This window comes from Pelodiscus sinensis, chromosome 25, assembly GCF_049634645.1.
Source record: "Pelodiscus sinensis isolate JC-2024 chromosome 25, ASM4963464v1, whole genome shotgun sequence".
Lineage (NCBI taxonomy): Eukaryota > Metazoa > Chordata > Testudines > Trionychidae > Pelodiscus > Pelodiscus sinensis.
In genome coordinates, this window is record NC_134735.1 from 14,312,247 (window position 1) to 14,336,608 (window position 24,362).

At 55.0% G+C, this 24,362-nt stretch overlaps 1 protein-coding gene and 1 long non-coding RNA gene across 10 annotated transcripts in view; one reads left to right on the top strand and one right to left on the bottom strand.

Moving 5' to 3' along the window:
* The window catches only part of TMEM200B (transmembrane protein 200B), a 48,884-nt gene extending 46,921 nt beyond the window's left edge, over positions 1-1,963 (bottom strand). For 3 of the 8 annotated variants that reach the window (XR_012897656.1, XM_075909110.1, XM_075909112.1), the window contains exon 1: positions 1,774-1,963. Coding sequence is in view for 4 of the 8 variants with exons in the window: in XM_075909110.1 (XP_075765225.1) it covers positions 1,774-1,963 (190 nt within the window). In the remaining 4 variants the exon portion in view is untranslated. Of the gene's footprint in view, positions 1-683; positions 846-1,773 lie in introns of all 8 variants that reach the window. The other 5 variants (XM_075909116.1, XM_075909114.1, XM_075909111.1 and 2 more) reach the window with 4 other exon arrangements.
* A 24-nt stretch (positions 1,964-1,987) lies between these two features.
* Positions 1,988-14,374, top strand: LOC142819962 (uncharacterized). Of its 2 annotated transcripts, none has more exons than XR_012897659.1 (3): positions 1,988-2,416; positions 9,866-10,003; positions 11,613-14,374. It is a non-coding gene; the product is annotated as an uncharacterized LOC142819962 (long non-coding RNA). The 2 variants fall into 2 exon arrangements; XR_012897658.1 differs by having other exon boundaries at positions 7,280-10,003; positions 11,613-14,371.
* The last annotated feature ends 9,988 nt before the right edge of the window (positions 14,375-24,362 follow it).

The window sequence follows — 24,362 nt, forward strand, 5'->3', positions numbered from 1 at the left end:
CCAACACAGAAACATCCAACTGATTGCTAATTACAAAGCCCATTTTATGCAGATTTGTGCTGCTAATTACACTAATCACCATAGCTGGAAACTAAACTACAATCTGTCACAAGCGAGTTGGAGCTACAGGCGTCTCAAAAAGGGATTCTCATTAGTTGTCTACTCTGGCCAGCAAGGCATTAGAGAGGTGGGCTCAGGCAGCTTCTCTAGCAGATCTGAGTTACGGCCCATTATAAACCAGCTTTCCTTACATTCAGCACCCCACTGACATCCAAAGCTAAGTATGGGACACCTCCAGCCCACTCAGTTAGCCTCACTAGCACCTGCATGACAACCGACAGGTTTTTTTTCTTTCCACTCTCCTTCCTTTTTCAGTTATATATTCTGACCAACCCCTTTTTTCCTCCACTCAAGCTCATCTGAGAAGTGGGTTTTGTCCAAGAAGGCTAACAAATATAAATCTAGTAACTTGAGCTTAAGATGCCACAGGACTACTTGTTTTTAAAGTTACAGACTAACAGGGCTAGCCTCTGAGACTTGACTATTATATCTGCATTGCTCACCATTGTAATAAAGCAAGAGGCACACAAGAGAAGACTATATTCCCATTGAACTTAGAACATGATTCCTCATCTCAGTGCCTTCTCCTACTAAAGGGGGGACTAGTCTCTACGCATGCCCACCTTTCGGAAGTGGCAGGGAGATCTCAGAGTTGCAGAGGGAGGGAAATGCTAAATAAGTTCTTATGCACAAGTGCTCCAGCAAAAGGAATCACACAAAAGGATGGTCAAGGAGTTGGCTGTGGGCTCTGCTCCCGCTGACTTGGTGCACGACTCCCTGAACGCCTTTGGAAATTCCAGCAACAGAGGAGGAGAGAGAGAGGTAAAAGCCGCTCAATGGGGCTAGTTACTGAACTCCAGAGCCAGGGCAGAGCCAGTCTAAGTGGGTGCATCTCTCTAGCTAGGGGGTTACCCCAAATACTCCCTGATGCAGCCAAGGCCACAGCAGAGGGTTTAGCAGACAGGCTGGTATTACTCAGTAGCATCACAACCCCCCCCCCCCCTTGATCCTTCTCTCCTCTTAGCCCAGTCCCCGCCTTTCGCGGCTCCAGCCTTCCTTTAACCGGCTACTTTTGGGGGCCAGGATTTCATCGCCTCTCCTGCAGGGCTGTGCGCCCGGAGGGCGAGGAGAGCCTGTGGCCGTCCCCCAGGACCAGGCCGGGAAGCCTAACCCGCTTTCCCTCCGCACAGGGGCGGGTTGGGTTCAGCCTAGGCAGCCCCAGTCCCTGTCCCCCCCCGCTGAAGCCCGGGCATCAGGGCGCACTGCATCCCGCCATACCCGCGCCGGTCGCCCCTTCCCAGCAGGCCCCTGGCCCCAACCTGCAAGAGCCGCCCCCGCGCCCCGAGCCAGAGTCCGCCGCGTGGGAACCGCCCCGGGGGAGCGGAGCGAATCCGGCCGCGCGCGTTTCCCTCCCAGCCCCGCTCCTCGGGCGCTCTGAGCCGGGAAGTTCTCCCCGCGGGGCAGGGGGGGGAACTCGACCCGCCCCCCGCGAGCCGCTCCCAGGCTAACCGGGGCGGGTCCCGCCGGGAGCCCGGCACTGACCGGGATGGGCAGCGCGCAGCCGGGGCTGCGGCGGGAGAAGTTTCTGCGCCGGGGGAGGCCAGAGGCAGCGGGCCCGGAGCTCTGCCCGGCTCCCCCACGCGCTCGGGCCCGGGGCTGGGCGGGGTGCGAAGGGGCCCCGGGCCACGGCCCCCGTCCGCTCCGGGCAGTTACCCCGCGGCGTCCCGCGCTGCCGGTCTCGCCCACCAGCCTCCGGCTCCCGCGGCTGCCGCTGCTCCAGCCCCCGGCTCCATGCTGCGCCTCCGGCTGCGGGGGGCACCGGGCTCAGCACCGGCCCATCCTCGCCGCGCTGCGCGTGTGGGGCGGCTGCTCCCCAGCCGGGCGGCTCGGCCCCGCCTGCCATGCCCGGGATCGCCTCCCCTCGCCCTTCCTCCTCCGTAATCCTGCGCTGCCCTCCTTTTAAACCCGGCCTCCCTCCGCCGCCTCCCCCTCCCTGGCCCCGCCGTTCCCCCCTCGGGCGCACGCAGCCTCCCCCCGGCTCACTTTTCTCTCGTCCTCCCTCGCGGCCCCTTGGGCTGGGCTGGGCTGAGACAGCGCCACGGCCGCCCCAGACAGTGACAGAAAGAAGGTAAAGTCCCCCCCCCCCCCGCAAGTTATTCCCCACGCGCGATCCGGCTTTCCCCGCAGAGCGCTTGATAAGGAGAGAGGGGGAACCGCGAGAGCCCTTGTGGACCGAGCGTGGAACGGCTCCTGGCTCGGGCTGTCCCGTTCGGGTGCACACGGTGTGGGAACAGATCGCAAAACCCAGAGGCAGGGAGCGGGAACGGCCACCCCCGCCGATTCTAACAAGTTCAAGGTGAGTCAAAGGGGGACACAAGGAAACGCGCTTTGCAGTCTTGCCGCGGGGAAGCGGCTGCGATATTTGCTGTGACACCTTTGCCCACTTGGTGACAACGTTTTTGGGGGGAAGGGGAGAGAAATCCACTTGGCAACGGAGGTTCCTTAACTTCTTGTGAGCAAGCATGAATTTCAACCCAAAGTCTGTTCCCGAGGGAGTAGCGATCGCTTTGCTGTATATTGATTCTTTTAACTGTACTGTAGAGTTGCACTCCCTTTGGGGGATAGCAATGAGCTGCCGCCCCTGTGAGGGTGGCAGGGGTCAATAGAGGCAGCCTGGATGGTCTTGTGGCTAATGCACTGGGCTGGGATTCAGGAGCTGAGACGCCCGTTCCTGGCTCTTACAAACTCTTTGAGTGACCTTGGCCACATCACTTAATCTCCCTGCCCTGTGAGGAGACAAAGTTTGAATCAGCAAAAATGAGCAGCTGCTGCATCCATGGATGAGGCTATCTATGGATTTGCAGAGCTCTAGTTATGATTCTTCTTCCCAGGGCTGGTGTGAGCTCCATAAATTGATGGGCAGACTGGCATGCTAACACGAGAGGCCAATAGAGACAGAGCCTTCTGATTTGAAAGTCCACTTTCCTACCATAGAAGCTAAGGAAGTCTCCCAGAGCTGCCAGCAGTATAGGGCCCATGACACACAATGGAACAGTTCTGATTTATTCCTGGCAGTGGGACACACAGACAGATTTGCCACTTTATTATAATTTGCTTTACCTTCTGCCTCCAAAATGTACCTCTTCTATGTGAATGTATCATTCACCATGAAAGCCTGCTGCACCAAATACATTGCCAGGGTTGAGGACTAAAGTACTTGACAGGGGCCTGGAGGGGATGTTTTAATTAAGGTCTCCAGGCATGTCCTATGATGGGAAAAATGAAAAGGAAAGATTTTAAAACCAGTTTTATATATGCTGGTGTGTCTATATTTTCCTCTCTCTTTGATGACCCTCTCCTCCTGAAATCAGTAGCAGGATTTACTGGAAGAGTGGACCTAAAAATAACAAAAGTGTCTAAATGCACCCGCACCTCCCCAGAAGTGCTCCTGGCACAGTGCGGCGATTGAAATCAACGGCCAGTGTGCTCGGACTTGTTCTAGATGAAATGCTAATGCACCTCACCGAGGCTCACAGCCACACCAGCCTGCGCAAGGCGGGAAGGAGCTGTGTCCATCAGCTTCCAGGATCTAAATTCCTTTTGACCTGGAGCAGGCAAGAGCCTATTCATCAGCCCTGTATTTAAAACCCTGGACCTTGCCCTTCCCCCACTCAGTTTAGGGACTAGCCCAATTCCTCCTGCATGCAAACCTCGATGAGTCAGGGCTGCAGGATTCGGTGCCTGTGTAAAGGCAGGTCAGCTCTGGGGGGAGACATGAGGCTCTGTTCACTGACAATTTACAGGGGATGGCATCCTGGTGTGAGCAAGTGCCTCTTTCTTTATGGTGATCAGTGGGTGGAGCCAGGGGGCTAGGAGTCAGGACTCCTGGGTTCTCTTTCCTGCATGTCCACTGACTTGCCAGGTGTCTCTGTTGTGCGGGTTAATTAAAGTGGTGTCAGGAAAGCACTTTGGAGGCCCTTGGACGAGAAGCCCTAGGGCAGGGCGAGGGGTTGTGATGACACATTTCAAATGGCTCTGAAAGCTGCATGGCCCAGCCTTCCGCAAGGAGGAAAATGAGCAGAGCCACCATGGATTCCTGACCTTGCTTTTTGCAACACTTAGCACTGCATTAAAGCTCCCTTCCCCAGCAGCTGAGGCTGGCTCCCGGAACCAGGAAAGCAGAGTTCTTTTAAGGGCATTATTTGATTTCTCTCCAGGGCCTCACACACAGACCAGACCCTCCTTCCCCCATGGCCAGCAATAGAGCTAAGCTGGATTTTTCAGTGGTGCTCAATCTATTTCCTGCTTTGGGAGCTGGGTGGCTCCTGATTCTCCTCCGTGTGAGTGAGCAGGCGCCAGCAGTGTGAATGGTTCAGGACCATCAGCAGAGGAGATTATGGGTTAAGTCCCCATTTGTGACTAGAGAAAGTTCCTTGCTAGGGTGTTACCCCGGGTTCCTCCTGCTTTACAGTTAAGCATCCCCTTGCCGTTTGCTGTACACAACACCCCGCATGGTCCATATGGAAGGGCAGGGGACAAGAGGCAGAGCTCCACTCCACTTTCAACTCTGCCATTGCCTTGCTCTGTGATCTGCTGCAACGGCTCTGTGCCTCAGTTTCCCATCCACTGAGTAGGCTTTCCTGCACCCCAGGGGCTACAGGCAGGCAAAGCAGTAGCATTATTCTACTCCCTTCTCCCAGGCACCTTGTCCTGGGACTCAGGCATCCAGACTGGCTACAAGGAGGTGCGTGGGGAGAGAACTGCTTGGTGATTTAACACAGCCAGGCCCTGATTTCACAGAGGAGGAATGTTGTTCTGGGGAGGTGGGGATGAGTCACGCCGAGAACACACAGCTGCTGGAGGCTGCTTTGCACAGGCTTTCAGGGGCGGCAAAACCTCCTTAGCAGTGGTGGGAGCACAGTCTGGAAATCGGCCCTGCTTGGGCGCCTGCCTCCGGCCAGACAGAGACCTCTCCTGGGCGCCCCTGCACACAGGAGCTGGGCCAAGCAGTAGCAAAAAGCTGCAGCAAATGTGCCTCTCGCTTGGCCTGGGCTGTCAGGCCATTCACGGGCATGCTCTGGGCTGGGTGACAAGCCCCTTCCCTGCTCCACAGGGTCCCAGGAATCCCTGCAAAGGGGGCGGGGTCTCAGCCAGAGCCCCAGAGCGGGCTGATCAGTGGGCGGGGAAGAGATGTGGCAGCTGGGGCGCTGGGGGGGGAGCTGGGGAGAGGGTTGGCCAGAAGGGGTGAAGGAGGTTTGGGTGCAAGGGGGGGGCTGGTGGGAGGTGGTGACATGCACATGCAGCCTGATGAGGGCCAGAGCCTAGAGCCAGCTCTGTGCCTGCCCAGTAGCTAGGAGAGGAGCTTACAGGTATGGCTGCGCTGCACCCTGCGCCTGGGCTCTGACGGGGGATTGGGCCCCAGCCGCCCTGCTCATCAAATCCTAGGGCTGGTAGAGACCTCAGGAGTCATCGAGTCCAGCCCCTGCCCAAGGCAGGACCAACCCAACTCAATCATCCCAGCCAGGGCTTTGTCAAGCTGGGACTTAAGATCCCCCAGGAATGGAGATTCCACCCCCTCCCTAGGGAACCCAGCCCAGCGCTTCCCCACCCTCCAATATCCAATCTAGACCTCCCCCACTGCAACTTGAGACCATTGCTCCTCCTGTCTCCTCACACAGGTCAGGCTGCCTCAGGTCAGGAAGCTCCCAGGGCCTACACGGGGATGGGTCAGAGCTCAAGTCAAGTCCCATCTTGACATGGGTCCAAGTCCTGCCATTTTGCAGTGAAGATGCAGCTCCAGCCAGGGCTGGAAGGGCTGCCGAGGGCAGTGCGGCTGCTAGCACAGCTGGGAGACGTGGGCTGGCAATGGCAAGCCCAGGGTAACACTGCAGCCCAGATGCTCAAGCAGGCACTTGGGAAGACCCCACCAGCCCGGGTCCTAGGTTAATGGGACGTGCTACAGGAGGGAGCAGAGCTGCCTGGGGCTTTCATTCCCTCCGGCCAAGTCACATGCCCCTAGACATTCCTTATTGTCCATCCAGCCCCATGGAGCCTCCCTCCCCCCGCTGCAGCTGCCAGCTCCTGCACCTCAGCTGCCACGTTCAGCCCCCTCTGCCCCACTGCAGTGTCGCATCCCAGCCCTGAGAGCAGGCTGGATGTGGGGCAAGGCCGGGCAGGCCCTTCTGGGTGTCAGGAGCCAGCCCCGGGGAGGCGGAGAGGAAGACCTGCTGCCCTGCGTGTGTGCACTAGTTCTGCCACATGGCCCCTTTATTATGGTGGGGAGCTGGCAGGCCAATCCTGGGGGGCCCACGGGGCAGCCAATGCTGCTGCCCCTCACCCCTGCCAGTGGTGCACATAGTGGCTGTGTGGGCCGCTGTGCTCAGTTGTTGTCCTGCTCTCCTGCCTGGCCTTCTGCAGGCTCTCGGTGCCGTGCTGCAGCCAGCCCCTAGCCCTGTGGCTAGGGAAACTGAGGTGATGCCTCTTGGGCCAAGTCACACTGAGAGTCCATGGCAGAGGGAGAAATGATCTTGAAAGTCATTTGTTAATTACAAAAACAACAAGAAGTCCTGTGGCACCTTATAGACTTAGGGTATGTCTACACTACCCTCCTAGTTCGAACTAGGAGGGTAATGTATGCATACCACACTTGCAAATGAAGCCCGGGATTTGAATTTCCCGGGCTTCATTAGCATAAGCGGGGAGCCGCCATTTTTAAATCCCCGCTGCTTCGAACCCCGTGCAGCGCGGCTACACGCAGCACGAACTAGGTAGTTCGGACTAGGTTCCTATTCTGAACTACCGTTACTCCTCGTGAAATGAGGTGTACCGGTAGTTCGGAATAGGAACCTAGTCCGAACTACCTAGTTCGAGCCCCGTGTAGCCGCGCTGCACGGGGTTCGAAGCAGCGGGGATTTAAAAATGGCGGCTCCCCGCTTATGCAAATGAAGCCTGGGAAATTCAAATCCCGGGCTTCATTTGCAAGTGCGGTATGCCTACATTACCCTCCTAGTTCGAACTAGCGGGGTAGTGTAGACATACCCTAACAGATTTATTAGAGTATAAGCTTTCGTGGGCAAAGATGCATCTGACGAAGTGGGTCTTTGCCTACAAAAGCTTATGCTCCAATAAATCTGTTGGTCTGTAAGGCACCATAGGACTTCTTGTTGTTTATGCAGATTCAGACTAACAGGGCTACCTCTCCGATTCTTGTTAATTACAGTTGCCTTGCGTTATCCTGGCCGAAGAGCATGGACTTCCTGGGTTTGGGAGGTGACCCAAACAACTTGTGGCTAAGGGAGGATCAGCCTGGACTTTCACCCTTCAGAGGTGAAAGGACGCAGGTGCACCTGGGTGCACAGCTCTGGCAAGAGCTGGCTGAGCTGTGGCAAAAGCCAGCAGGGAGCTATTGAAAGAGATGGCAGGGACGCGGGTTGCCATAGGACTGTGCACCCGTACAATGCCAGGTATTAACATTTGTATAGCACAAACACTTAGGAAAATCTAGCTTTGTCTAGGTACCTGAATAGGAACTGAGTCCTCAATAGAGAAGCCCCCACATGTCCTGTCCAAATTCCAAGTGTCGTGGTAGTTTTACTTGGAAACAGGACTCAAATTGTCATGTAGGTGGTTGGACAGCTGCCACATTCCACCCAGAGATGGCACCATTTCAGTGGGTAAGAAATGCAACCTCAAGAGAAATGGTTAAGACTTTTGACGAAGCGATTGCACTGAAATCTGTTTGGAAGACAGTGATGAAAATGAACCTTTGCATGTCACTGGAAGAGTGATTACAGCTAGTTTTTCAGTGAGGTCTTGGAAACAGGCCTGAGAATTTGAAGTCCCAAGATATTAACCAGTTTCCATTTACAGGCAAATGTACACAGTTTTGAGAAGTTGGTTAGACTTTTATTCCTTTACAAGGATAATCTCAAATCAGCTGAACTCATTCATTTATAAAATGCTGCATTACATGACACTGATCTTTGGGCAGAGAGCACGGCCAGAGAAATAGAGCTCTCTTGTGCCAATCCTCACTTACATTGCGTTTGAGTCTCCACTACCTTATTGCCTGGGGCATAAATTACGCCTCGGAAAGAGGGGGTAAAATGAAACCAATGTGATTTACAAGACAGTGGAAAATCAAACCGGGAAGTGATACTTATTGATTTCAAAACTAATATCCAAGGTAAGTAAGGGTTGAAAAATTAAACCCTTACACAATCAGTGGAAAGGAACATACGTGAGAGCCAGAACTGAACTCCATAAACCACGTTTTTATACAAGCAAAGGTGAACAGAAATATATCCAGGGAGCTCAATAAAATGCTTAGTAGAAACTATTACCAAAAAGTTGCATTTGCAGCCCAAACACTGCAGCCTGCTGCTATGGTAAGAGAAGAGGAAGGTGAACCTGACTATACAACAAAGTGAATTTGATAAATTAAGCAAAATGCCCATCAGAACCATCCATAGCGTGAAGTGCCTTCAGTATTTACCATTCTCAGGCCTGGGCTACACAACAGAGTTAGGTCAACATAAGAAAGCATCTTACATCAATGTAACTGCGCTAAAATGTCGCTCCCACCAAAGTGACTCACTCACGACCTGACTTCCCTCCATCTCCGTGCAAGGCATAGTGCTTAGGTTGATGTAGTTAGGTTAATGCACTGTCAGTGGAGACTGCTTTGTTTGCATCGACTGTCGCTGGCCTTCAGAAGCCATCCCACACGCCCGGCACTGGCAGTCACATCGGTGCAAGCATTCCTGGTGCGGCCACGTGCGGCTGACACAAGAAACAGAGTAGTGGGGACACGTAAAGCCAGTGTAACGTAATTGAGGCTGGGTTAATTCTGTAGTGGACACTTGCCTCAGTTCTGACAGCGAGGGCCTGTTAGAAGCAGGGAAAGGAAGTCTGTTTTCGAGCAGTGTTGAGTTTCACCCAGTGTCTCTTTAAAGCAGGGGACAGACAGTATGTTATCAGCTCAGTGGTGCTCAAACCTTTTGGCCTGTGACCCACCTGGCCCTCCTTTCTATGGACCACCAGCTGCTAATGGAAACTCGCCATTCATTGCAGAATTACGCCTGAGCCATTTTGCTAGTACTGCAGCTCGGGAGAATGGGTTAATTTAACCAGTAGAAATATTGATTTAAATTATGAAACAGATGAAGCGCTTTAACTTTCTCATGTTAGTTTATCAAACTTCATTTTAAATAAAATCAAATATTAATTTATGTCCAACACTAAATGTTTCTATGTTCTCTTTATGGCGGGGTAAGGACCCTTTTTTGGATTGGGGGCCACTGACCCACAGAAAAATCAGTTGGGGACCACATAAGTGGGAAGCAAACCCTCCCCCACAAATTCCCAACCCTCACTGATGTGGTCCCCAACTGAGACACCTCACTCCTCTGGTGCTCCAGCCCCACCAGGGGAGGAGAAGGGACAGGGAGGGATGAAGTTCAGCGCTCCCCAGAGGCCAGATTTATACTTCTGGGGTTCCAGGGTTAGTGGATTTTGTGGACCTCCCTAGGCTCTGGGGTGGGAATAAAAATGAGGAGTTCAGTGTATGAGACAGGGCTGCCAGCAAGTGGGATAGGGATGAGGATGCAGGATCTGGGTGAGATGGGGTGCAAGAGGGGATGATGCTGCGAGGTCTAGCTGGGAGGTAGGGTGCAGAAGCAGGCTGGGAGTAGGGTGTCTGGCCAAGGGAGGGGGCAGGAGTAACGGAGAGTGCAAGAGCAGGCTGGAGATATGGGGTCTGGGCACAAGTGGAAGGGGGGCACTTACTTGCCTTCGTGCCCCACAGGGCCGGCTTTAGGCCGATTCATCCGATTCCCCTGAATCGGGCCCCATACCCTAAAGCCAGAAGTTTGCTGGTGCCAGTGCGGGAGTGGGGGTCGGCCCCGGAGGAGGAGCGCAGCGGCTTCCCTGCATCACAGGAGGGGTGAGTCGGCCCTGGGGTGTGGCGGGAAGGCGGGACTCTGCCCTGTAGCTGGGGATTTAAAGGGGCTGTGACTCTTTTTTTGTGTGCTGGGTTTTTGTTTTTTTGTTTTTTGCTTAACAAAAAAATCCTGGCTGCCGGGGCCCCGTCAAAACTGTTCGAAGTGGGACCCGCACTTCCTAACGCCAGCCCTGGTGCCCCACATCACTCCCAGGCATCAGGCTCCCAGGCACAGCCTCCTGCTGCTCCCATTGGCCAGATTCCAGCCAATGGGAGCAATGGGGCAAGCCACCAGGCAGCACGTCTGCTGGGGGAGGGGGAGCGGGAGTAGCCGTGCAGCTCTGCTTCTTCCCTATGAGCAGGATCGTGCAGTTAGGCTGGGGGCTTTCTCCCTTCCCTTCCCCTGTGAGAAGCCAGTGGGGGGGCACAAGGCTGGAGCGCCAGCAGGGGCTCCCCGCTGCAGAGGGAGGGAGGGGGCTGAGCTCAAACCACATGGAATGCAGCCATGGACCACAGTTTGAGAACTGCTGTATTAGCTGAATATACAGCTGGGAGGGGGGGGGATAGGGAAGCCAAACTTCAATCTCTCTGAGCTCTTCCACCCTGCACAAGCTGAGAAGGGAGTAAGAGGCCACCTGCAAGCAACTGGAAATGCCAGAGGAGAGAGAGCCACGCCGGGGCCATGGGCTAGGTGAGGGGGCCACGGGCAGCCGGCCCTCAGTGGCACCTGGACTGCGGCACCTCACCCAGCACTGCCTGGAGCCGCCTGGTGCTCTGGTGGCGATTTAAAGGGATCGGGGCTCTGAGTCCCTTTGAATCACTGGGCCGTGGGCAACTGCCTCCTTTGCCCCTCTCCCCGCCCCGCCCGCAGGCCTGGAAATGTCAAGGGGCATGTGGCCACAATTCATCACTGCATTTGGGCTGCTGGCTGGATCATTAGCTTTCCTGGCCAGGCTGGGTACTGACTGGGAGACGTGATCCATGCTCCATGGGGGATGCGCTGGATGGACATAGCGGGCTTGTTGGCTTTGTCTCGCAGGGGCATCGCTGCCTGAGAGCTCCCTTGACTTGGCCATGCAAGGGGATGGCATTTTTCAGGCCAGAGACAGTGTCCTCCTCCCATCATGCCAGCCCATTAAACCTCCCCGCTTTCTGCCAGCCGGAACACATTGCTGGGTTCCAGGACCAGCTGTATCTGTCTTCCCATGGTAGAATTTGGGACTGGCCTGCTGTGGTGTCTGTGGGTAGATCTGCACTGCAATAAAACACCCCTGCCTGGCCCAGGACAGCGGATGGGGGTCCCTGGGGCTCTACAATCGCAGTGCAGACATTCATGCGCTCCACAGCAATGTTACAGCACTGAAGCCCAAACCTGACTCAGCAGACATGGGCCAGCTGCTGGAGCATTTTTTGCAGTGCAGACATACCCGCTGAGAATTTAAAAGGGGGCAAATGTGAGGGAAATGACAGAAAATTAGGAAATGCCAAAGTAGCTGCCCTAAAAACTCCCAAACAAAAAAGCTGGCTAATTAGGGTCCTGGTGGATCTTCTCCAGTTTTTTATACTAAACCAGTGCCTACTCACACCCTATTATACTGGGTTCTCCGTGCAGAGAGCAAGAGCCAGGCTTTGCCCTGGAGCGGGTCTGAAGTTTCCAAGAAAACAGTTTTATGGACTCAGCAATTTCCAGAGAAAAACATCTTGTGGGAAGGAATCGATGTAGCGGAAATTTGATGAGAAATGAAGACAATGTTTTGCTTTGACTTTGAATCAGAAGGCCTGCAGAAGTTGATTTCTAGCTTATCTCATAAATTCGGAACCACTCCATCCGAAATCTTGGAATCTCTGATGGGAGACAAATGTCCTGTGGTGACCAGCTCCAACCTTCCCTAAACTGCTAAGAAGCCAAAGCAGAGAAAGAGGGAAAACAAAAGCTCAGATTGGGCAAAACCACATGCCCAGGGTCATACACCAGGTTAGCAGCTGCTCTAAGAACAGAACCAGCCCAAGCCTTCACCCCTCGGCCACACTCCCTGCTGTTCACCCACAGCGGATGTGGTGTTTTGGGCTTTTTTTCAAACACTTTTCCCAAAACAATCGCTTCATATTCGACCTGTCGGCCCTCGGCCTCGCAGGAGCCCTGCCCTGAACTTCCAGAAGCCTCGTCTGGGAGTTTAAATTCATAACTTTGCTAGATACTAAAAGTCCCGGGCTGAACAGAGACCCCGGCTTTATGGCTTATTACAATGATCCGTGACACACTAACTACCCCCCGGCCCAGCTGCACTCCCCAGGCTGTTCCTCCCATGTCTGCAGGTGTGTTATGGGCCACTTCACCTTGAATGGTCCCCAACGTGTTAACTGCTCAGAGCAGACTGGGTAGCCGATCTGCGCTGACACGCGAAGTACGTTTCCCAGCCCCGAAGGAGAGTTCTGTGCAGCAACTCTCGCACCACCAGAAGTTGGTCCAAGACAGGATATTCCCTCACCTACCTTGACCCTCATTAGCATCAGCTGATGGGAGTCCTAACCTTTTCAGCTCAGGCCGGGGGCTTAGGCTGCTTATATAACCATCGCTTTATTAGCGACTGGCTGCGCTAGTCACATACCCATTAAGGCAAGGAGGTTTCCTGGGGTTGTGTAACAGAAATTAGAAATTCCCACCAGCAGTGAGCAGGGGGTAGCAATTGTGGGGCTCCTTGATGGACAGCTGCCGGGCTGATGGCAGATGGCTGCGTAATCACTGCTGCAGAGGCAGGGAAGGGAGAAGAGGGAGTATAAAGGGGGGGAAGGGACAGTATCGAGTCAGTCGGAGCTTTCAGCAATGAAACATGTTCCCATGGTGCTGTGACCAGCTGAGTCAGAGGGCCCCATCCTGAGAGGTGCCGGCACCCACAGGCGGGTAATAGGAAGCCCAGCTCTGACCTGCCACACAAATCCGTCCAAGGCCGCTCCAGCTTTAGAAAAGTTCCGGGTCCCCGAGCAGACGGAGAGCTTCACTTGTATTAAGTCAGCCATCTTCAGAGCAGCCTGCCGCCTCTCATCTGCAAAGCCCCAGCCCCTTCCAGTAACACGCGCTCTGAGTTTCCACTGCTGCGCGAGGACCTTGCCGGATGGGACCCATCCGTTGGCCGATGAGTTTGCATGATGAGTTTTGGGGAAGGGGTGGGCTGTGGGGTTTGCAGGGAGCCCGTTGAGTCACTTTCACTGTTGTTTAATGAACATTTAATGTCTGATTAGTTCATTTTATAAGCCTAGAATAAAAGCGTATTAAATACATTTCGGAATTTTTGTGCCTGGGTTTTTTTCAATTTAAGTCTTGAAAAGCAACTGAAAGTTCCCCATGAGCTGGAGACAGGAACATCACAAGCAGCAGCAGCTTTGCTAGATTCACGGGGCTGTAGAACAGCTCAGTGCACCTCAAACGTTCATCTCTCTCACCCACAGAAGTTTGTCCAATAAAAGACAAGACTTCACCCACCTTGTGTGTCTAATATCCCGGGACCAAGGACAGGCAGGTGTGGTGCAAACACATTCTGCAAGCTCCCCCTTCAGCATGCCTGCCAGCCAGGGAACTACACCACATCTGTCAAGGAGCGGGGCTAAGAAAAGTCAGGGCCAGAGGCCAGACTGTCCAGCAGGCTTATGAAAAAAGGGACCAGAATTCTGTGATCTGCACTCATGCTGAATGAAGTGACCAATAAAGCACGGCAGGAAAATGCTGATGACATTAAACTAGGGCCGGTCGAAAAAGGAAATAGAAACAGACGGGGATTTGCTACACAAACATTTGTTGAACAAAATGAACATTTTTTTGCTTGCTGAAAATGTTGGAGGCCACAGCTCTTGGTCCCTAAGGGTTAAATGAGAAACATCACCTGCTGGGATGCTTATTGGTATACAAGCAAGGGGAGGGGGATAGGCGGTAGCAGTCTGAGCACAGACTGTAGTGGGCCTGAGTTTGCACAAAAGCACATCTCTTGCGCAAAGGCACATGCCAGTGTAGACGCTCTCTTGCACAAATACTTTAATGCAAGAACTCTTGCGTTAAAAGTATTTGTGCAAGTCCATGCCAATGTAGACGTAGCCTCAGAGTTTACCAGCCCAGCAAACTCCTCCCAGAGAATAACTGTAAACCACTTAACTCCACAGCCTCAGATCACCTCCTTCCTCCCCCGGAGTGACTGCAGGCTACCTTCTCCTGCTGCCAACTTCCTGGCTCTAGCCTCACCTGTTCCTTCACAGCTGGGCTCCAGTACCCGTCAGTCTTGCCACCCCTGGCTCTCCCCCAGGTGCAGCCTGTCAGGTTAATGGACCTCACTGACTCTGCTCAGCCTCGTGTGGGGCAAACAGCTCCCCAGGGACCTGCATCCAGCCATGCTGAGTGCCAGTGGGCGGGGCCTGGCTGCTTTTCCTAGCTCCTTGGTGAGGAGGATGCAGCAGTCTCAGGCCTCTCTCCAGCGGGGGCAGGACATGCAAAGGGCGGCGAGCCCAACAGAGAGCTCAAGGGGTCCCGCGAGGCAGCAGAGTCCAGTGCGTCGAGTTCAGAGCCACAAGTCTGGAGAACTGGGTTTGATGCACTTCCTGGGCGAGCTGAGGCAAGTCTGTGTCCTGAGCTGTCCTGTCCTTACTAAAGTCTAGGTATCCCACGTCCACCACTTCCCCCTTATCCACAAGACTTGTCCTGTCAAAGAAAACTATCCGATTGGTTTGACATGATTTGTTCTTTACAAATCGCTTCTGGCTGTTACCTATCACCTTATTATCCTCCAGATATTTGGGTTCCTTAATTATTTGTGCCATTATCTTTCCTGGCACCAAAGTTAAGCTGACTGGTCTGAAATTCCCTGGGTTGATCTTATTTCCCTTTTTATAGATGGACACTAGATTTGCCCTTTTCATCTTCTGGAAACTCTTCTCTCTTCCATGACTGTTCAAAGATAATAGCTAAAGGTTGGGATATCTTCTCAGTCAGCTCCTTGAGAATGCTAGTGTGTATTTCATTAGGCCCTGGTAACTTGAAGACACCTAACTTTTCTAAGTCCCCTCTATGGAACTGAGAAGTTCCCCTGCCTTGGAAGTGAAGTGCTTTGAGAGTCACAGCTTAACAAGAGTTAGTAAGAGCTAAGTATTGTTGGTTACGTCTTTTATAGATTCTTTGTCACATCTACAGTGTGCAAGATTCTGCACCAGACATAATAATAGTGTTACTCAGCAATGGGCCATCTGTTAAAAATCCATCCAACACAATTGGACTCCAAACCATGCCAACTGGCTGTATTAGCTAAGATTCTAGCTATTGACCTTGTAACGGTATGGGTTAGTGGGTCCCACCTGTCCCATGTATGGGATGTTAAATTAAAGGTAACAAAGGAAAGGGCTTGTGCCCGTTGGCTGATGGGATGCTTCCTTAGGGTTGCCGGGGTCCAGTTTTTGACCAGATGGCTCTGGCTAGCACCACCTACCGGTCAGTTAAAGTCTGGTTGGTGGTGCAAAGGCAGGCTAGGCTGCTCCCTACCTGTTCTTGCTCCATGCTATGCCCTAGAAGTGACTAGCAGGTCTGGCTCCTACTGTGGGGGGGGAGAGAGCTTCACACACTGCCCCCACCCCAAGCACTGGCTCTGCACTCCCATTATCCGGGAACTATAGCCAATGGGAGATGCAGGGGTGATGCCTGCAGGCAAGAGTGAGAGCTGCATAGAGAGCCTTTTGCCCTGCCCCCTACCTAGAATCTGTACCAGCTGACTGCTTCCAGGGTACAGCGAGGAGCCAGGATAGGAAGGGAGCCTGCTTTAGCCCCCCTGTGCTGCTGACACGGCACCGCCTGAGGTAAACTCACACCCCAAGCCCCAACCTCTACCCCAACCCTGAGACCCCCCCCCAACCTAGATCCCCTCCTGCACCACAAACCCCTCCTCCCTGGCCCCACCCCAGAACCTGCACCCCCAGCTAGAGCCCTCACTGCCCTGTACCCCAACCTCTTCCCCAGCCCTGAGACCCCCCAACCTAGAGCCCCCTCCTGCACCACAAACCCCTCCTCCCTGGCCCCACCCCAGAACCTGCACCCCCAGCTAGAGCCCTCACTGCCCTGTACCCCAACCTCTTCCCCAGCCCTGAGACCCCCCAAACCTAGAGCCCCCTCCTGCACCACAAACCCCTCCTCCCTGGCCCCACCCCAGAACCTGCACCCCCAGCCAGAGCCCTCACCACCCTGCACCCCAACCCTCTGCCCCAGCCCAGTAAAGTGAGGGAGGGTGGGGGGAAAGCGAGTCACCAAGGGAGGGGAGTGCAGTGAGCAGGGGAAGAGGCAGGGTTAGGAAGTAGGAGTAGAAAGATGGCAACCCGGCCCTATGCGTCCCCATCTGCCCGGGGGTGACCAGCCAGAACATGCAGATAATCAGGCTGGGGGCTGGGAGTAAGAAGGCATCTGGGCACCCGACTCCCCTCACAAAGTTCCCCCTTGTATGTTTCTTTTAGGGCTACAACCGCGCCACGTGACGCGCCCCCCAGGTTTGCTGGCGATCTCCCCGGAGTCCCCCCGCCTCCGCCGATAGGACCGGTGGCTCGACCCCAAGAACCGCCCCGAGTAAAACGTGGCCTGGAAAGCTGCTTCCCCGCGCCCTGGCCCCAGACCGGGCAGGGCAGGGCAGGCAAGACGCGACTGGGCACGAAAACAAAACCCTGGTGGGGGGCGGGGGGGGGCTGGCCAGGGGTTGCCTGTCGCGCAGCAGGCGGGGGAGCAGGCGGCCGGTTCCCCCCCAGGCTGTGATGCTGCAGCGCGGGGGGCTCCAATCCCAGCGCCCCGCCGCACGAGGAGTTTCCTTCGCACCTAGCGCGCACTCCCCTGGAGACGGAGCCTTGCGGGGCGCGTGCCGAGGTCCCAGGCGGCCCCGTGCGCCTTTTGCGCCGGAGCGTTCAGGGGGGAGCATCTGCCCGAGGAGGGGGCAGCTGGGGGCATGCGCAGAAGGGATCGGCCGAGCCGGGGGGGGGGGGGGGGAGGCGGCAGGCAGGGAACGGCCTGTTCATTTCTCAGCCTGCCCCTGGCACGCGCAATGGTGGAGCCCTGCCAGGGGCGCTGCTGGAGCCCTGCTGCCTTTTTCCATGATGCAGGCGGGGGGGGGGGGGGGGCGCTCCGGTCCCAAGCGGAGTCCAAAGTTGCTTTTTGGCGTCCCAGCCCCGCGAGCGGTGCCCACGCGGCAGGCAGGCGGGGAAGCGGAGACAGGGGCCCTGCCCATCCCCCAGGCTCACCCCGCGCTCTCGTAGGCAGGCGGGAGCAGGAGACAGGAGCTGCTCACCGGCTCGCCTGGACTCTGGTCCCCAGTCTGCCGTGGGCCCCAAGAGCCCAGGGGCCCTCAGGTCAGCGATGGAAGCCCAAAGCCGGGGCCTGGGAAGGGGGAAGAGAAGTGCGGGGAGCCCCCAGCGCTCCGCCCCGGACAGCCGGGCCCAGGGAGCCTTGCAGAGGGCACCGGGGCAGCAGCCGGAGCTGAGCCCCTGGTGCTCCAGCTGTTTGGTCCGTGGCCCTCCTGGCTCACTGCAAACCTTCCCGGGGCCCACCCACTGGGAAGGGAAACTCGATGGTCGCTACGGATTATGCCCCAGCCGTTTGGCTAGTGCTGCAGCCGGGGAGAAGGGTTAAGTTAACCAGTGGAAATACTGATTTAAATTGTTAAAGAGACAAAACGCTTCAACTAACACGATAAAGTTAATCAAAGGTCATTTTAAATGGTCAGATATTAATTTAAGTCCAACACAAAAGGTTTCCATGTTTTCTTTATGGCGGGAGTGGGGCCCTTTTTGGGGTGGGGGCCACAGACCCACAGAAAAATCAGTTGGGGACCACACAAGTGAGAAGCAAATCTCCCCCCCCCCAAAAAAAAAATTTCCAGCCCTCACTGATGTGGCCTCCAACTGAGACATCTCACCCCAGGTGGGGCTGGAGCACCAGAGCAAGGGCAAGGACAGGGGAGACTGAGGTTTGGGGCTTTCCATCGGCCAGATTTACTTTTCTGGGATTCCAGGGTTAGTGGATTTTATGGACCTCCCTAGGCTCTGGGATGAGGACAAAAATGAGGGGTTCAGTGTATAGGACAGGGCTGCCAGTGAGTGGGATAGGGATGAGGGTGCAGGATTTGGATGAGAGATGGGATGCAGGAGGGGGTGATGGTGCAGGATCTGGGCGGGAGGTGGGGTACAGGAGCAGGCTGGGAGTAGGGTGTGTGGCCGGGGGAGGGGGCAAGAGCAAGGGAAGGTGCAGTGTGTGGGCACAACCCACTTCTTCAGATGATGAAGTGTCTGTGCTAAATGAAGCTAATGGAGTGGGCTGTACTTTGACAGGTTCTTTTCTCTTCCCCCTCTCCCCTCTTTTTCTGCTTTGTATTTGACCTGCTGAGCCTCTTGCTCCATATTTGTCATCTGACTAAGCGGGTTGTGCCCACCAAAGCTCGTGATACTGCTCTGTTTTTTGTTAGTCTCCCAGCTGCTGCAGGACTGTTCGATATTTCCTACAGATCTCTCCAGACACTCTGATCGTGGGGAGTTTTAAAGGTGGGAGAAGGGGAGAGGAGGGTTGGGGTCCCGAGAACGTACCATCCACATGGGAACTAACCCTAACCCCCACCCCGCTGCAATAGAGCAACTCCCCCTGCATCTCTTCCCTTGCTTTGTGCTCCAGTTGCTGAGACCCCCCATGAGCCTCAGGGCTTGAGAACCGTTCCATGCTGCCTGGCGCCCAGGCTGACCACACATTGAGCCCCCCCCCGTGACGTAGTGGGGGTACTTGCTGGGCTGTGGTGACCCCTGCTGTCTGGAGCAAGACCCAGCAGGGAAAACCTCGCTAGGCAGAGGTAATGCCAAACTTGTTGAACCAGCCACCCCCCATGGAGAGGAACAAAGGAAGGTGGAATGCTGCCCTGGCTGGGGGGCAGGGCTGGAAGAGGGTTAGTTAGTTGCGGTCTGAGAGCATGGAGGAGAGCCTAGGGAAAGGGGCTGGAGTTTAGGGGCCCAGTCTCCCCCATCTCAAGGGGGCCTGAGGCATCCTAGCCCAGCTCTGTGACCAGATTACATCTGTGCTGTGCTGTATCCTGGAGAGGCAATAAACTTCCTCTACTCCACCGGCTGGTGCAGTCTGTTTGTGCCATTTCGGGGTGCAGGAGACGGGGGACCCCAACGCGCCGTCACACCCCTCTCCCCCGTGTCTGCATCCTCCTCCACGCCAAGTTCTGTTTCTGCTGACTCCGTGCTCTGGGACACGGCCACAAGGGCCTGGCATGTGGACCCCCACCCAGGATCGGGTCCAGTTCTTTATAAAAGCAGCACGTTGCGGGTGCAGCACCAGACCGGAGGTTTGCCCCATCTCCTGGTGGGCTGCCGGAGTCCCTTTCTCTTGGCTCTGCCCTGCTGGGTGCCTCGTTCCTACCCCTTTGCACCAAGGGCTCCAGAAATGTGACCGTCCGTGTCCCACTTCCTACAGGTCACTCACAGCTGTGATTGTACTGAGTCTTCACCCCCCCCCCCCCCCCCACTGATAAGATCCCAAAGCTCTGGGGTGCTCCCTGCAGGAGAGCGCCTGGAGTGACACCCACCCTGGGCCCCGGGAAAGTGCCATGAGGAGTGCTCCACAATGAGCCAGCCAGCAGGAAATGGATTCTAAAGTCCCGGGGCCTGCAGGGGGAAGGGCCTGTCTCTGGTTACCTGTGTACGTGGCCGCAGCACAGCAGACTTCAAAGCGCTGGCCAGAGCGGCTCTTCGGGCATCGTGGGAAACATGCTGGAGTTCAATGAACTGTAAAAAACCCTCCTGTAGCTCACCCGGCCTGACTGGTCGCTCCCTTCCCTTTGCTGTGGACAGAGTCCCTCTCGGAGGCCGAACTTTTTGTTGCCGACACTGGGCATTTTTCACGACTTCTAGCGCGTTGCAGTGCCAAGGCTCCACCAAAACTCCCCTCGATAGACAAGCCCTAAGGGGCTAAAGCCTCGAGCTTCTGCCGCATGAGCAAGAAGCTGCTGGCTCAGCCACTGGGGTACAGATCTACTCAAAGTATCTTTCAGGATGGACCCAAGGAGGTTGCCCCTGGGGAATCTCTGGCTTGAGTTACAGTCTCTGGCTCTTCAGAGTTTTAGGCAAAAAGAAGCCATTTTTTCTTGCCCAGGGTTTGTATTCCCCTCCCCCAGAGCTCACAGATGCTGGGAAGTCTCCACTTCATGAGGGAGGCGAGGAGGGGTTAGTAAGCAACACAGTCTTCCGTCTTCTGAGGTTCCACGATGATTTGTCGGGGGCTCTGGGCCCTCTTTTGCCAGGCAGCAGAGAACAGCGCCTGTGGCCAGCTGATATTTCTCACCTGAGAATGCGTTTCCCCCCAACTGGGGGGTTTTCCCATTCCAGAGCAAACCCTTCAGTTACATGGCCCATGGGACGTGGAGATGACCAGTGAGATAAACAAGCTGGAACAGAAGCATTTCATAGAAGGGGGACAGGCAAAATATGGCCCCTGGGCTGTACCCAGCCCACCAAGCTGCCAGATCTGGCCCACTGGAGCTCAGTCCAGTCCCCTGCCTGCTTCGTCCCTGCGTGCTGCTCAGAGCAGCTTGCTGAACACTGAGAGTTGAGGCAGGGGAGGGGAGAACCTTCACACACTGCCCCCACCCCCAGCAAAATCTTGCAGTTCTGGCCAATGGGAGCTGCCTATTTATGGGACAGGCAGCGTGTGAAATACTCCTCCCCCATCCCCTGGCTCACAGCGTTCAAAGCAGCACACATGGCCCCCACCTGGCTGAGGAACCTGCTGGGCAGGGTCGCTGGGCAGGGTTGCTGGCTGGGAGCTGCCCAGGTAAGTGCTTCCCGCCCAGAGCCTGCCTCTGACACTCCAGCCCCTCTTTCCCTAGCCCTCTGCCCCCTTCCTGCATCCTTGGGAAGAATCCCAAACATTGTTACAGGCTGGGGACAGAATGGCTAAGTAGCAGTTCTGCAGAAAAGGACCTGGGGGATGAGAAGCTGGAGATGAGTTAACAGTGTGCCCTTGTAACCAAGAAGGCTAATGCATATTAGGCTACATTAAGAGGAGCATTGCCAGCAGATCCAGAGATGTGATTATTCCTTTTTATTTGGCTCTGGTGAGGCCACATCCGGGCTGTGTCTAGACTGGCAAGTTTTTCCACAAAAGCAGCTGCTTTTGCGGAATAACTTGCCAGCTGTCTACACTGGCCACTTGAATTTCCGCAAGAACACTGACGATCTCATGTAAGAAATCAGTGCTTCTTGCGGAAATACTGTGCTGCTCCCGTTCGGGCAAAAGTCCCTTTGTGCAAAGCTTTTGCGCAAAAGGGCCAGTGTAGACAGCTCAGATTTGTTTTGTGCAAAAAAGCCCCGATCGCGAAAATGGCAATCGGGGCTTTTTTGCGGAAAAGCACGTCTAGATTGGCACGGACGCTTTTCCGCAAAAAGTGCTTTTGCGGAAAAGCGTCTGTGCCAATCTAGATGCTCTTTTCCACAAATGCTTTTAACGGAAAACTTTTCCGTTAAAAGCATTTGCAGAAAATCATGCCAGTCTAGATGTAGCCCTGGAGTAGTGTGTCCAGTTCTAGGCCCCCAATTACAGGAAGGATGTGGATGCATTGGAGAGGGTCCAGCGGAGGGAGACCAAAATGATGAGGGGGCTGGAGCATATGACCTACGAGGAGACGCTGAGGGAGTTGGGTCTATTTAATCTTCAGAAGAGAAGAGTGAGGGGGGATTTGACAGCACCCTTCAACTTCCTTAAGGGAGGTTCCAAACAGGCTGGAGAAAGGCTGTTCACAGCAGTGACAGATGCAGAACAAGCAACAATGGTCTCAAGTTGCGGTGGGAGAGGTCCAGGTTGGATATTAGGAAAAAGTATTTCCCTAGGAGGGTGGTGAAGCACTGGGATGGGTTCCCTAGGGAAGTAGTGGAGTCTCCATCCCTAGAGGTGTTTAAATCTTGGTTTGACAAAGCCCTGGCCGGGTTGATTTAGTTGGGATTGGTCCTGCCTTGGGCAGGGGGCTGGACTTGCTGACCTCCTGAGGTCTCTTCCAGCTCTATGGTTCTATGATTCTATGATCCTTACCCCATGTAACCCAAATCCCTGCACTCCTGCTCCTGCTCCCTTCTTGAACCCTGCACCCTCTCCTGTTCCAGTCTCCTACCACAGTCTCCTTCATCCCCTCCTCCAGGCCAAACCTCTTTCCAGACCTTGCACCCCAATCCCTTTCCTATGGTCACAGCCCAGATCCCTGCACCCCTCCCTCTCCTCCTCCAGGACACAACCCCCTCCCAGACTCTTCACCCCCTCTTACATCCTTCCTGCACATCAGAATCCTCTTCTGCACCCATACCTCCTTCTAGACCCTGCACCCCAGTCTCCTGCCCCAGGCCACGCCCCCTTCTTCACCCAAACTCCCTCCCAGACCCCACACCCTCTCCTTCGGCCCACAGTCCCGTCCTCCAAGCTCCCTGCTGCACCCAACCTCCATCCCAGACTCTGTTCTTCCTCCTCATGGAAGAGTCTGGCAAATTCTTGGTGTGGCCCCCATCAGAAATTATTGCCCATCCTTGTCGTGGAGGCTAACCACTAAATACTTTCCCATAAGATTAGGTTGAGCAAAACTGATGTACTGGTGACCTGGTTGGTCTCCAGCTAGGAGACTGCCAGTCCTCAGCTAATGCCTGCAGCCAGGCAGGGCCTGGCATCTGGCCTGCCAGCCTCACGCACCTGGTGCTCAACAAGGAAGCCCAGCAAATACGCTCACAGGAGCTTGGGGAAGCCCTGGCCAGCTGGAGTTGTGGATGCAAAGAGAAAAAATCAGATGCATTTGTCTGCTGAGCAGGAGGCGGGAGGGGTTCTGGTGTATCTACATGCCCTGGTGTGGGTGAACTCCGAGGAGGGAAAGGAATTGCTTGGAGTGGCACAGAGAGGAATGGAAGAAATGGAGCCAAGGCCAGCTTAGCTTCAGGAAAAGCCAGGGAGATCTGTGAAAACTGGAAACCTCAGCCCCGAAGGCATTACCACCAGCCAGACAAAGCACAGCCATGCACGCCTCTTTCCCTCCCAGCCGCTTGGATGCAGGGCACAGGGAGAGGGGAGGCGAAATAAGAGAACCTTCCCTCAAAGGCACTTAGACCCACAAGGAACTATCCATCCCTCTTCCACACCCGGTACCATCCCGCCTCCCTTCCTCAGCAAGATCATGTTCCGCTCTCTGCTCCGAGGCAGCTCCCACCCAGCCGCAGATGCCCCCAGCAGAGATGAGGAGGCTGGGCTTGATTATGCAGAGATTATTTTCCCTACAGCCTGACTTGATTATCTGGAGCTCCCTCACCACACTCTAAAGGAACCGTTGCTCTCCAAGGCCGCCTTGTCTGTTACTTTGCTGCTCTCCTGCTCGGCTTTTTGGGCCAAGCAAGACACTGCGGGCTCACTCCATTACGTCTCAGGAAAAAGATCATTGAACCATACAGCTAGAAGAGACCTCAGAAGGCCATCAAGTCCAGCCCCCTGCCCAAGGCAGAACCAATCCCAATTAAAACAACCCAGCCAGGGCTTTGTCAAGCCAAGACTTAAACACCTCTAGGGATGGAGACTCCACGACTTCCCTAGGGAACCCATCCCAGTGCTTCCCCACCCTCCTAGGGAAATAGTTTTTCCTAATATCCAACCTGGACCTCTCCCACCGCAACTTGAAAGATGGGAGTTTTGAATAAGCCCCTGCAAACGCAATCCTCTCCCTGCCTCGCTACGGCCAGATAAGGAAACAGATGGGCTGGAGCCTGCCCAGGTAAAACTTCCAGTGTGATGGGACTCCTGGTACGGGAGATCAGCCTGTGGTAGGGCCGGAGCTTCTGCCAGCCTTTTGCAAATAGGCTGGACTCAGCCTCTCCCATACGCCTGAGATTTGTGGGGCCAGGCCTTCGATTTCATCTTCGTGAGCTTTACTCCCAGCAGCTGCTGCCATTAAGGCAAAACGACATGAGGCAGGTGAACACAGTTTGGCCCTCTTGTGTCTCACACTGTATGTTTCAACCTTAGTCATAGGCAGCCCGCTCAGAGCGTATCAACGGGAGACTTATGCCTACCGCAGCCTGGGTTTGTTCTCACGCTCCAGGGACCAGCCCGCTGATTTGCCATGGTCGCAGGAAGTACGATGGCCATGTAACCACAGAGACTGTGATAAGCAGACGATTGACGAGCGGGAGAAGAGCAGTAACAGGGCACCAAGACTCTAAATTCCTTCAGCAGCCAACAAGCCAGCTCCCACTTGCACTCACACTTTGGAAATTGTAGAAATTTGTTTCAAAAAGGGTCTAGTGTGAAGTCTCAGGGGGTGGCCATGTGAGTCTGCGACTTTAAAAA